The 12,196-nt window shown below is 42.9% G+C and overlaps 1 protein-coding gene across 1 annotated transcript in view; it reads right to left on the reverse strand.

Moving 5' to 3' along the window:
• Positions 1-11,798, reverse strand: part of SLC27A2 (solute carrier family 27 member 2) — a 61,692-nt gene extending 49,894 nt beyond the window's left edge. Inside the window, exon 1 of the mRNA XM_054565442.1 lies at positions 11,164-11,798. Coding sequence (XP_054421417.1) covers positions 11,164-11,641 — 478 coding nt within the window. The 5' untranslated portion in view covers positions 11,642-11,798. The remainder of the gene's footprint in view (positions 1-11,163) is intronic.
• Positions 11,799-12,196: the final 398 nt, after the last annotated feature.

The following is a 12,196-nucleotide window of genomic DNA, read 5'->3' on the forward strand; positions in this document are numbered from 1 at the left end:
TTGAGATTAAGGGATTAAGACTTAATCATCTTGGCACCACCCCACTAACATTAGAAAATTTATAATTGAAAGAATCTGCACAACGTATTGTATTAGTCAGTGTGGAAGAGATGGAGGAATAACCCAAAGCTGTTGATTTTAAAGGAAGCAGGTCTTATAACACCGTGAGTTGATAAACCTCTAATAAAATAGAGTGCAAAATAATTTCCATGACACATGTGTGCATGACACATGTGTGCCTTGTATGCAGGTAAGGGCCCAGAGAAGTAAATTAAAAAACAGCTACTATTGCTACTTAAAAAATTAAGAAACCACCCTCCCTCCTTCCTTTATGCCTGGGACTGAAACTATATAGTCAAATAGTGTGTTCATGAATTACCTGGATTACTTCTCAGTTTCTCTCAACATTTATTCAAAATTTATTTATTTATTTTAATGTGTGTTTTAAAAGTTAATTTTAGAGAGAGGGAATGGGAGGGAGAGAGAGATGGAGAGAAATGGCGATCAGTTGCCCCTTGCATCTGCTCTGACTGGGAAATGAACCCTCAATCCAGGCATGTGCCCTGGCTAAGAATCAAACCTGCAACCTTTTAGTTTGCAGGAAGATGCTCCAACCAACTGAGCCACATTGGCCAGGGCTATTCAACATCTAATTAAAGAGTGCTCCCCATGTGCCCGACATGGTCCTGAGAACTGGATACAACAGTAAGCAAACCAGAAACTGTCCCTATGTCAGAGAGCCGGGGTTGAATCTGGGAGGAAACAAAGAAATAACCTATTGAAATAAGCAGTCCCAGGTGCCACAATCAGGGAAAAAGACACTGTTTTTGGAATCACGTGGGAGGAGCACAAAGACATCCCAGAGGCAATGGTATCTAAACTGAGCTCTGAAAGACAAACAGGAGTTTGTAAGATAAAGATCCACTAGGCCAGTTTCCAGCAAAGGACTCAGTTTATGCAAAGGCCCAGAGGCAAACTACAGGGTGCCTTAGGTAAAACAGGCTGAAGCTGACTGGAATGGAGAATGGGAAGGGAAGAAGATAGGCAGAAGAGGCTGGGATGTACTAGGAACCAGGTTCCTGGCTTAAGACAGATAAATGAGTTGGAGGGACAAGACCAGAGGGAGGGAGACTATTGTAGATCAAGCTTTGTTGTATTAAGGTAGCACTGGAAGGTGGAGAGAAGTAGATGTATTAAAGAGATGCTTGGGAGGTAGAATAGACAGGACTCAGTGACAGTCTTGATGAGAGCAAAATTCAAAAGAAACTTGAATTATTTCAGTAATTTTTAAAAGAAAGATATACTCAGGCATTAATGATATAAAAATTAATTATAGTAATAATAAAAAATGGAAGGAAATGTAACTAAGCAGATGTTACCCTTGATCACAATCCAAGCAATTTAGCAACATGCATCTTCTACTTCCTTCATGTTCCCACTTGGCCCTGTAGGCATTTAGTTTGTGATCTCTGACCATTCACAGAAGTCATCCCATCTAAAGGGAAGACCATTGCTCCTGTCCACCACAATTTCCCTACCCAGCCTCTGGGATGTTGATGCGGAATTTGCATTATGGCATTGACTTGAATTCCCAGTAACTAGCCAACATATCAGGACATACCTAGTAGTACATCCTATGGTAGTAGACTTTCTTCCTTCAAAGATGCTGATATAAAAACTGAAATTTGAAAGGAAATTCTGGATGTAAACAGCACTTATTAATTATGTATTTGATAGTACACTTTCTTAAGTCTTTTATAAATATGATTAGGCCTAGATGTTTTCTTCCTCACACATGAATCTTTGTTGTTGCTGTAATTCTTACTGTAAAGTCTGCTTACTTAGAGTAAACGTGGTAATCCACCAGGACACATAAGCTCAAATAATTCTGCTTGCCACAGGCTGAGTTCCCTGGGCCTCTGAGATTCTGAGATTTGTATGCTGAAGTGCTTTTGGGAATGACACTTGAGGATGCAAGGGAAGTAGGTCGGAGAGAGGGAGAATTCGAACTGCAATGCAATGACACAGCGGCCTCCCTCAACTGAGCCTCTGATCCTATGGGGACTCCGGGCCTGGGATGGCGCTTCATGGTTGTCCCAAATTAAGGAAAGTGGGCTCTACTTTCATGTCTGGCCATCGAATGCAGATGGGGTGTGGAAAGTGGGTGGGTGGTGGTGCCTGACCTTGGGCAAAGCAGCACTCTTCAACCCAGGGCAAGGCCTGGAAAGGGTCTCCGCTGACAGCCGTCAGCTGCCAATGCTCCCAGCAGCTGAGGAACGAGCCCCTCCTCAGTTCTGACGTGGGCATTTGGGCAGCACATTGCAATGCTACGCCTTTCATTCTTACTGATTACAAAGATGTAAAATTTCACTTGTATGGGACAGTTTGTAGAGTAGTTTTACATATATCACTTTACATAATTTTCACAACAACTGTGTCATACATACCAGTAACCCTATTTCTATGGGTACAAATGAGAACAGAGGCTCAGCGAGTCTGTGTATAGAAGGTTACATACAAAATGAAAAGAATTATACTGAGCCCTAGGATTGCCACCTCCTTGTACTAGTCATTCAGATTCAAGTTTTGGTAAACTGCCTTACTTTTTTGCAAGATGTTTTCTACTAGACCGGCTGAATGCTTGTGAATGTGTCTTTAAAGAGTAAGATAGATGGCCCTGGCTGGGTGGTTCAGCTGGTTGGAGTGTCATCCCATACATCAAAAGGCTGTGGGTTCGATTCCCAGTCAGGGCAAACACTTAGATTGCAGGTTTGCTCCCTGGTCGGGGTGTGTATGGGAGGCAACTGATCGACATTTCTCTCTCACATGATATTTCTCTGTCTTTCTTTCTCCCTTCCTCTCCCTCTAAATTCAATAAACATATTCTCAGGTGAGGATGAAAAACAAAAAAGTAACATGGATGACCTCTTGTTCATCTTTTTTGATGAAGAGCATGACCCCGAGCTTTATGTAAAGTTTGGGTATGAGAAATAGTATTCATGGAGGCGTATAGAGTCATTTCCTCATTAGTCTAGGTTTAAACTGTGGATTGAAACAGAACCTCAGAGAAAGTAGGACATATTTAGGTGATGGAAAATCAAGTGATTACAAAATCGCCCCCTCCATCCCAAATCTGCCTTGTTAAAAAAAATCCAGGTAGCATACAATAATCTCCCCTTCTCCCCACACCTGCACATTTTTTTAAGAGGGAAGAAAAGAAATTTCTGAATACACAGGCCCATTCTTAGAAAGCAGGGAAAGAGGGTGGGTGATGAGCTGGATTAGTCTTCGTCACCATGTGGAGAAGTGCTGCTGTCTAAACCTGCAGCTTTCAAATGGGAAAAGCATTTAATCTAGTAGCTTGTTCTGCTATTAGATAGCCTCATTGAATGAGTAACTGATTGAGGTAGTTAAAAAAAACAAACCACCTCACAAAAAAGTAAGATCTGAAAAGAAGGCAGTGAAAGGAAATGCATTCTGATCAAAATTTCAGAATAACTGTGAAATGGTTGGTAGATGAACAAGTCAGGATTGAAGGCTTATCTTTCCTTCATCCAGCGAGGCAACTGAAATACAAACTGGTTCTAACGCAGCCCAGGAGACAATCTGAAGATAGTTTTTAAATGCCATTTGTAACCATGATTTTCATTTCTATCACTGGCAGTTAGGAATTATAGTATTTAATAACTTATTGTCTAGTCTGTATGTCAACACAAATATGTGTCAGAACACCCTAAGACAGAGGCATGCACACACCTTGCCCCACTCCCCACAGAAAAAATTACCTTAAGGTCAGAAAGATGTGTAATCAAGGTTAAGTCCCATCAGGAATAAGTGACTTTTTAACAGGAAAATACATACTCATCTTACATTTATGTCATTATATAATTTCTTAATATTATTTTTCATTTTTCTCAGTTAAAATTCTTGCTTACATGGACATTTTCTTTCTAAAGGGCCTGGGAATCATTGGTAATTCCTTGTTACCAGTTTACCAGGCCATACCAGGCCTCACAATTGTTATCATTTGCTATACGTAAGCCGCATGTCGCCTATCAAACCAACTTCCTACTGCATTATTTCTCAGAGGCTGTCACCATTATTTGTAAATAGTGGTCAAGTATACTCATCAAGCAGAATAATCTGAACTCTATCCTTCTCCAGAATCAATAACATTAACAGCTGAGTTAGAGTTTATTTCCTTTTTATCTCTTCACTCTCTTCTTGTTTCTAAAGAAAATGAATTAAGTATTCCCAGATACTCCAAAGAGGACATAAAGACGGCCAATAGACACATGAAATGATGTTCAATGTCACTAGTCATGAGAGCAATGCAAATTAAAACCACAATGAGATATCACCTCACACTTGTAAGAATGCCTATCATCAATAAATCAACAAGTGTTGGTGAGAATGTAGAGAAAAGGGAACCCTTTTACACTGTCGGTGGGAACACAGATTGGTGCAGTCCCGGGGAAAGCAGTATAGAGATACCTCAAAAAATTACAAATGGACCTGTCTTTTGATCCAGCTATCCCACTTCTGGGAATATGTCCAAAGAAACTGGAAACATTAATTCATATATCCTTTTGAATCCACCAGGATTCTTTTGAATATGTGAATTATATATTTTATGTATTCAACACCTATGTTCATAGTAGCATTATTTACACTAGCCCAGATCTGCAAGCAGCCCAAGTACCCTTCAGTAGATAAGTAGATAAAAATGCTGTCGTACGTTTACACAATGGAATACTACTCAGCTGTATAAAGGAAGGAACTCTTACCTTTTGTGACAGTATGAATGGACCTGGAGAGAATTATGCTAAGTGAAATAAGCCACTCGGAGAAAGTTAAGTAATATATGATTTCATTTACATGTGGAATCTAGAACAAAATAAACAAACAAAATAGAAACAAAGCCATAGATACAGGGAACAGGGATTAAGCAAAAACAAAAAACAAATAAAAATAAAAACCAAAAACCAAAAAGCAAACAAACTCATAGATACAGACAACAGTATAATGATTAACAGAGGAAAAGAGGGGTGGGGCGAGGTAGAAGAGTGTAAAGGGGGATGAATGGTGATGAATAGAGACTTGACTTGGGGTGGTAAACACACAATACAATATACAGATGGTGTATTATAGAATTGTACACCTGAAACCTATGTAATTTTATTAATTACCCCCCAAAATTCAATTAAAATTAAGTACTCCCAGATATGCTAGGAAAGTGCCAGTTTTTTCTTTTTTAATGGAAATGTACAACCATCCCCTTGTGATCTTTAGTTATGAGCAGGCCAAGAAGAAAGTTTGAGAGAACACCTTAAAGCTAGCTGTTCATTCAGACCTTGGGCTACCAGGCTGGGATCCCAGCGCTAGAATCCACTACTTGTTTGAGGTCTGTCTGTGCCCCATCTTATGCACAGGCTCTCCAGTGTGGTCCGAGCCCATCCTGTGCTCATCACTAGTTACCTCTCTGGCAATGAAACCCAGAGAGAGAACCTCTCTCCCACTGCCAGAGGCAAACTGGTATGTAAACAGTTTATGTCCAACCAGAATGGTGCAACTCATTAATGCAACATTTACGGAGTGACTATTATGTGCTAGATATCACTAGGGCATTATTCAAAGATGCATTAGAGAGTTCCAGGCCCTCTAGGCAATCAAAGGGCATTGAAGCAACTCATCTAAGTTACTGCTTGGGCAACTCAGATCTGAGGAGTGGAGATAAGATTATACCTATGCTCTGATCCTTGATTAACGTTAGCGCTGGAAATTATCTCCTTCCATGGAAGTGAGGCCACTGCTGTTGGCCATTCCTTGGATTCTCTGAGTCCCTATTTTCTCAACAGTGGAGTCTCTTCAGTAAACAGCTTTAGGTAATTACTATTATTTAAGGCCAGCCTGCTATTGTCCTTACATAGGAAAACTCTTTAATGAAGCATCTCGCTGCATTACCAACCTGATGAAAACTGCCTATGGGCTCCTCTTTCCTGAAGTGCCCCCTCCCCAACTGCCCTTGCCCAGCTTAGTTGTCAAGGTCCCCAAGAAGCCCTCACCTGCTTCTCTTTTTCCCCCAGAGCACTTTTTAGCTCTTACAGCACCCCTATCACATTCTCCCAGATATCACAATCGTATACGTATGTTTATGTGGCTTAGCTCTTTTGCTGGAAGCTAAGATCCTTGAACTAATTCATTTTAACTTCCCCTCCTGCACTGGCAACTAGCTTGCACCTTGTGGGGACTCTCTAAATGTTTCTTGATTTGAAATTAAATTATCGTACCATCTGCTTTTCTCAATCTAACTTCAGAAGTTTGTATGATGAGATGTCTCCTTGGTTCCTAACACTAGTTTTACAATGAAGTTCTCTTGTTTTAGAACTTACAATGATGCAATACCTTTAAAAAAAATTGGAAGCATTTTCCTTTATCACATTGGTTAAAGGAGCAGCCAGTTTTGTTTTCCACAACCTTGCAAAACCAGGTCAAAGGTAATCTGGAACATTTTATAACCTCTCTGGACTTCAGTCTTGCAATAGAAAGCACCTTCAACTGTTACTAAAGCCTTGAACAAGAGTAGTGGCTACACTGTGGGAGCCTTGCATGGCTATGTTGAGTCAGACAGTGTAGACCTTGCCAATAAACTGATAGACACCTCGGTTATTCTTCTTGCAGAAGAGCTAGTTTAGTGAAAATCTTAAGGCTAGAATAAATGGAAACAAAACGAATTTACTATTTTGGGGGCTCTTTTAGATGTTTTCACAAAACATCCAATGTTGCCCATAATGAACTATGCTTTCCTGCCTTCCTCATTGTCTATGTTTGGGAAGTTGCTCAAAAATCTGCCAGGTCAACAAGTTCATTTCTATCAGCAAAACGAATACTGGTTCAAATAGGTGAAGGCACTTTTTCCATGTGAGTATTTACACCACACCCTGCCACAGAAAGGAGATCATATTCTCTAGGAGATGGGTGCATCTATTTGATTTGAGGAGGTGTTTGTGAATCTTTGACTTTTGGTAAGTATAACAAATTCTGAAGAAATAACTGGGTACTGAAATTCTGAGAGGGTTGAGTCTTGTTAAGCTTTACAGAGTCCCCCAAATTTATGACAACTGGATTAATCCTCATGATGAATCCACTGTGCTGTTCCCTTACATACGCTCCAGAATTTGACACAGCTGGAACTCCAGGGCTTTTTATGAGCTCACTCACGAGCTACGAGGCTGGAATTCAGAGTGCAGAATCAAACCTTATTGAATTGTCACCAGTCCAACCTTTCTAAAACTCCTCACCTTTACATACCTTGTTCAGATGGCATAATAGAATAAGAAGTGCCCTGGAAGTGAGAAAAAAAATCAGGTTCTGTCCCCAGCTCTCTGCTGCTAACTAGCCATGTGACCCCAGGCAAGTGCTATCACCCCTCTGGGACTTCGTTTGTTCATTCTGAAGCAAGTGGAAATTAGGTTGGTCATTTCTCCAAGTCTAGCCCTGAGACCGTCTGCTTCAAAATTATCTGGGGATGGGGTGGGACTTGTTATAAAAATACACATCCCCGGATCCCACCATTGTCCTACTAGCTCAGTGTCTTTTGGGGGATGTGATTCAGGAATCAGTGTTTCAAAATAAGCTTTCCAGGCGATTCTTATGCCCATTAAAATTTCCTTTCCAGAAATCACCAACAAAATAAAAAGACAACCCACAGAATGGGAGAGCATATTCACCAATACATCTGATAAGGGTTAATATCCAAAATTTATAAAGTACTTATGAAACTCAGCACCAAAACAAACAACCAACCCAATTAAAAACTAGGCAAAAGACCTGAGTAGACACGTCTCCAAAGAGGACATTCAGATGGCCAATAGACATATGAAAACATGCTCAACATCACTAATCCTCAGAGAAATGCAAATTAAAACCACAATGAGATACTATCTCATACCTCTCAGAATGGCTACCATCAATAAGTCAACAAACAGCAAGCGCTGGTGAGGATGTGGAAAAAGGGGAACACTTTTGCACAGTTGGTGGGAACGCAGACTGGTGTAGCCACTGTGGAAAGCAGTATGGAGCTATCTCAAAAAATTAGAAATGGATCTGCCTTTTGACCCAGCGATCCCAGTTCTGGGAATATATCCGAGGAAACTGAAAACATTAATTCAAAATAATATATGCACCCCTATGTTCATACATAGCAGCATTATTTACAGAAGCCCAGATTTAGAAGCAGCCCAAGTGCCCATCAGTAGATGAATGGATATAACAACTCTGGGACATTTATACAATGGAATACTACTCAACTGTAAGAAAGTTTTACCCTTTGCAACAGTATGGATGGACCTGGAGACCATTATGCTAAGGGAAATAAGCCCGTCAGAGAAAGACAAATACCATATGATTTCACTCAAATGTGGAATCTAATGAACAAACTCAACTAACAAGCAAAACAGAGACAGGTTTATAGATGGAGAGCAGATGTTAGCTGGTGTGTGTGGGAGGTTAGGGGGTGGAGAGGTTGAGCAAAAAAGAGAAAGGGCTCATGGACATGGATAACAGTGTGGTGATTGCTAGGGGGGAGGAAGGTAGAAGGGAACTAAATGGTAATGGAAAAAAAATACAATGAAGGTTAAATTTAAAAAAATTTCCTTTCTAAAGTTCTTTTTTTTTTTTTTTTTTAAACCCTCACCCAAGGACATTTTCCACTGCTTTTAGAGGGAGAAGGGAAGGGAGATGGGAGAGGAAGAGAGAAAAACATTGGCTGGTTGCCTTCTTGAAGTACCCCAATGTTAAACCCACAATCTGGGTATGTGCCCTGACCAGGAATCAAACTCGGTACCTTTCAATCTAAAGGACAGCACTCTAGCCAACCAAGCCTCACCAGCTAGGGCACTCTTGAGTGTTTTTTACTGAAGTATATAACACACTCATTGAAGTTGGAAGATTATAGGATTACAGTATCTGTAAGATTCCTTCCAACTTTAAAGAATTCTAAGAAGTAGTTGATTCAACATATTGACACATGAGTTCACTTACTTAGCAGGCAACTTTGGACTCTGTGTTACCTCCTTTGAAGGAACTGTTTCAGGTCACAGTGTAATTCTATTCTTTATGCAATGATCTCTCTCAGTGATTTGGAAAAACTGAATGTTTTGAATCTTTGTGGCCTCTCTCAAAGGTTAATTTGCTGCTAGAGAGTGCCATAGGTACACACTGGGAAGCCTGGTTCAACTTTGATCTGAATGTCGCCATTTCATTACATTTTCTACGTATAAAAAATGACCTAAACATAATGCTCAGCAGCAGAGGACTGTGGCCTGGGTGGAGAAGGAGGTATCTGGTTGTAATCCTGACCTGAAATTCAGAACCAAACTCTATTATAGTCATTTAAACCTAAGCTTCTTTGTCAACAAAACTCACAGTCCTTGACCTTCCTGGGGCGGTGGCGGGGGGGGGGGCGCGGTGCTGGGCTATGGTCAAGTGCTGCACAATGACAACTTGGTGAATGATGAACCACATATACAATGGTGGTATCCCACACAGCCTAGGTGTGTAGCAGGCTCTACCACCTAGGTTTGTGTAACTGTACTCTGTGATGTTGGGCACAATGACAAATTGCCTTACAACGCATTTCTCAGAGCACATTCTCATTATCATCCGACATCTGACTGTACTATGCAGTTTAATAGTATCTCAATCCGTCCTGAAGTGGTACCAAGATCGGTGTGTTAACAATTTCCCTCTGAATTGACTGGTAAAGTAATAGATTTAAGAGCATCTTCTGCTTAGTGAAGTTGTCTCATTTCCCAAGCAACTAGAAACTATTGGGAGTTTTCTTGAAAGGACCATGCCCTTCAAGTAACTGCTGCCTTTTAAACCGACCTCTGTTTTTAAACTTTTATATAAAGTCTTCCTTTTTTGGATTGCTTATTTTATGCCACACGGAACAGGTGTGTAAGTTTCCTGGTTTCTCACAGGTGGATAGGCATCTCATCTTTCTGTGACACTAGGCAAACTGCTTAGCTTGCCTCAGTTTTCTCAGCTATGCAACGAAGGGGGAGAGCAGACAGGTGCTCGGTCCCTGCCAGCTCTAATGCTTCACAGCCACATAGAGGAAGGAACATGATGCAGGGGAAGTCATAGGCTTTGGAGTCAGATAGACCTAGGTTGAAATTTTAAGTCTCAGTTTCCTCAGCTCCATAACAAGAGGTAATGAAATGTTACCTCTCAGGGTAATAAAAATATCCAGCATAGGGCTTTGTACAGAAAGGCATTCCAGAAAGGTGAGGCTACCTGGCTCCCTATTCCTCTTTGTCTTTCAACCCGCGCCTGGCTAGCCTCCTTTTACTAACATAGTGGAAGCAACTACTGGTCCTTATTCAAGTGCAGAGACAAGTTTTCTAGGAAGGGAAAACCAGCAGCGCAGTGACTGACAGGGTCTTGGTTTCTTCCTGGCGTAGTCGCCATTGTAAGAATGAAGTTACCATTTCAGGTCTTGTTAAAATACAGCAGGAGGTTAACAACAGAACCAAAGGTCACTATTGCTATAGGTACAAAAGGATATCACCAACCCAATGCAGCAGGTCCCCAAAGTCTTTTCATTAGGGGCCAAAGTCTTCATCTTGAAGACCACCTCATCACACGGGAGGGAGCCAAGCAAGGGTCAGAGAGGGAAAATGACTTTTCCCATGATTACACAGCCAATCAAGCTGCAGAGGGGAGAACTTTTTTCTTTTCTTTTTTCTTTTTGGATCCACTGGTGTTCACAGCCAAGACTGTCTGCACTTAATCGCAGATATTGTCAGTCTTGGTTAAGAGTTTGGATTCTGACTCTCACGGAGAACGGCCCTGGTTAATCCCCTCCTCCCAACTCTATGACCGGGGGTATGAGGCTTCGGTTCACTGGCCTCAGTGGTCTGTTTCACCTATAAAGTCCGACAGTAGACACTGCCTGTTGTGATGATTAAAAGCAACACAGTATGTGTGGCGCTTAACACAGTGCCTGGGCCGGTCAGCTTCCACAGTGGGCATGTCTAAAAGATCATTAATTAGCATTTCGAGGAAGGGGTGCCATCCTCTCCCTCTGCACCGCCAGGTCTGATGTGAACCTCCCCCTCCGAGGAGCCCAAGGCAGGGCTGAGCGGTCCCGGGGCTCACCTGGCGAAGCCAGCAGCACCTTCGCCCCGCTGCACTGGAAGCAGTGCAATAGGGACTTCGAGCGGATGTTGTAGTTGAGGCACGCCATGGCACAGCCAAGCTTGAGCAGCCCCAGCCACAGACACACATAGGCCGGCTCATTGCCCATGAAAATCGCCACGCAATCTCCTTGGCGCAGGCCGAGGTGGTCGTGCAGCGCCCGCGCCACTTGGTTGCTGCGTCGGTCCATCTGCTCATAGGTGAACATCTCATCGCGGAAGAGCAGGAGAGGCTTGTGCGGGGTCTGGCGCACTTTGTCCTGAAAGGCTTGAAGGATGGTGTTCACCGGCCGCCGCTGCCCGTATCTGCGCACCCGCCGGATGAAGCCAGCCACCCTCAGTAAGTATCCCGTGTCCTGGAAGAAGTAGGGACAGCAGAAATTCACCACCAGCGGCAGGAGCAGCAGCCCTGCCAAAGCCGTGAAGATAGCCGGCAGCATGACGGTGATGGGGCCCCCTGTCCCCGCGAGGGGAGAGGGCGCGCTCCGGTCCTGCAGCGTGGCGGCTGGGGTGGTCCGGGCAGACAGCGGGAGGGCCGCGCTGGGGCGCGCAGCTAGGCTGGGGAGACGGCGGAGTGCCTGCGCTGCCTTAGCGGGCTCCTGGGCAGGTGGCTTGGCGGCAGGCGGAATGGCGTGTGGGCTGCCTGAGGTTCCCGCGCGACCTGCCGGCTGAGCCCGCCCCCTCGAGGAGATGCAAACACCTGAGCTCCGGGCCCGTCCCAGCGGTCGTCCCTTAGTGGACAAAGCTCCACCGAAGTCTGGATGTCTGGGGTCAAGTGTGGACTCCTGCGCTGTGACCAGAGTACTTTACACCTCAGAGCTGCAGTTTCCTTATAAAAACGGTGATGGTAAGACACTCTGAGAAGATGTTCAGAAGATTGGAGGAGATAATGCGGGCGTGTGTAGGACTATTATTTATTGCCACCACTAATAGAATGCCTTATTCTATGCCTTATATGCCTAGTATGCCTTATATGACTTATTGTTATTATCAAT

This window comes from Pteronotus mesoamericanus, unplaced genomic scaffold (assembly GCF_021234165.1).
Source record: "Pteronotus mesoamericanus isolate MK-2021 breed Mesoamerican mustached bat unplaced genomic scaffold, CSHL_Meso_final contig_164, whole genome shotgun sequence".
Lineage (NCBI taxonomy): Eukaryota > Metazoa > Chordata > Mammalia > Chiroptera > Mormoopidae > Pteronotus > Pteronotus mesoamericanus.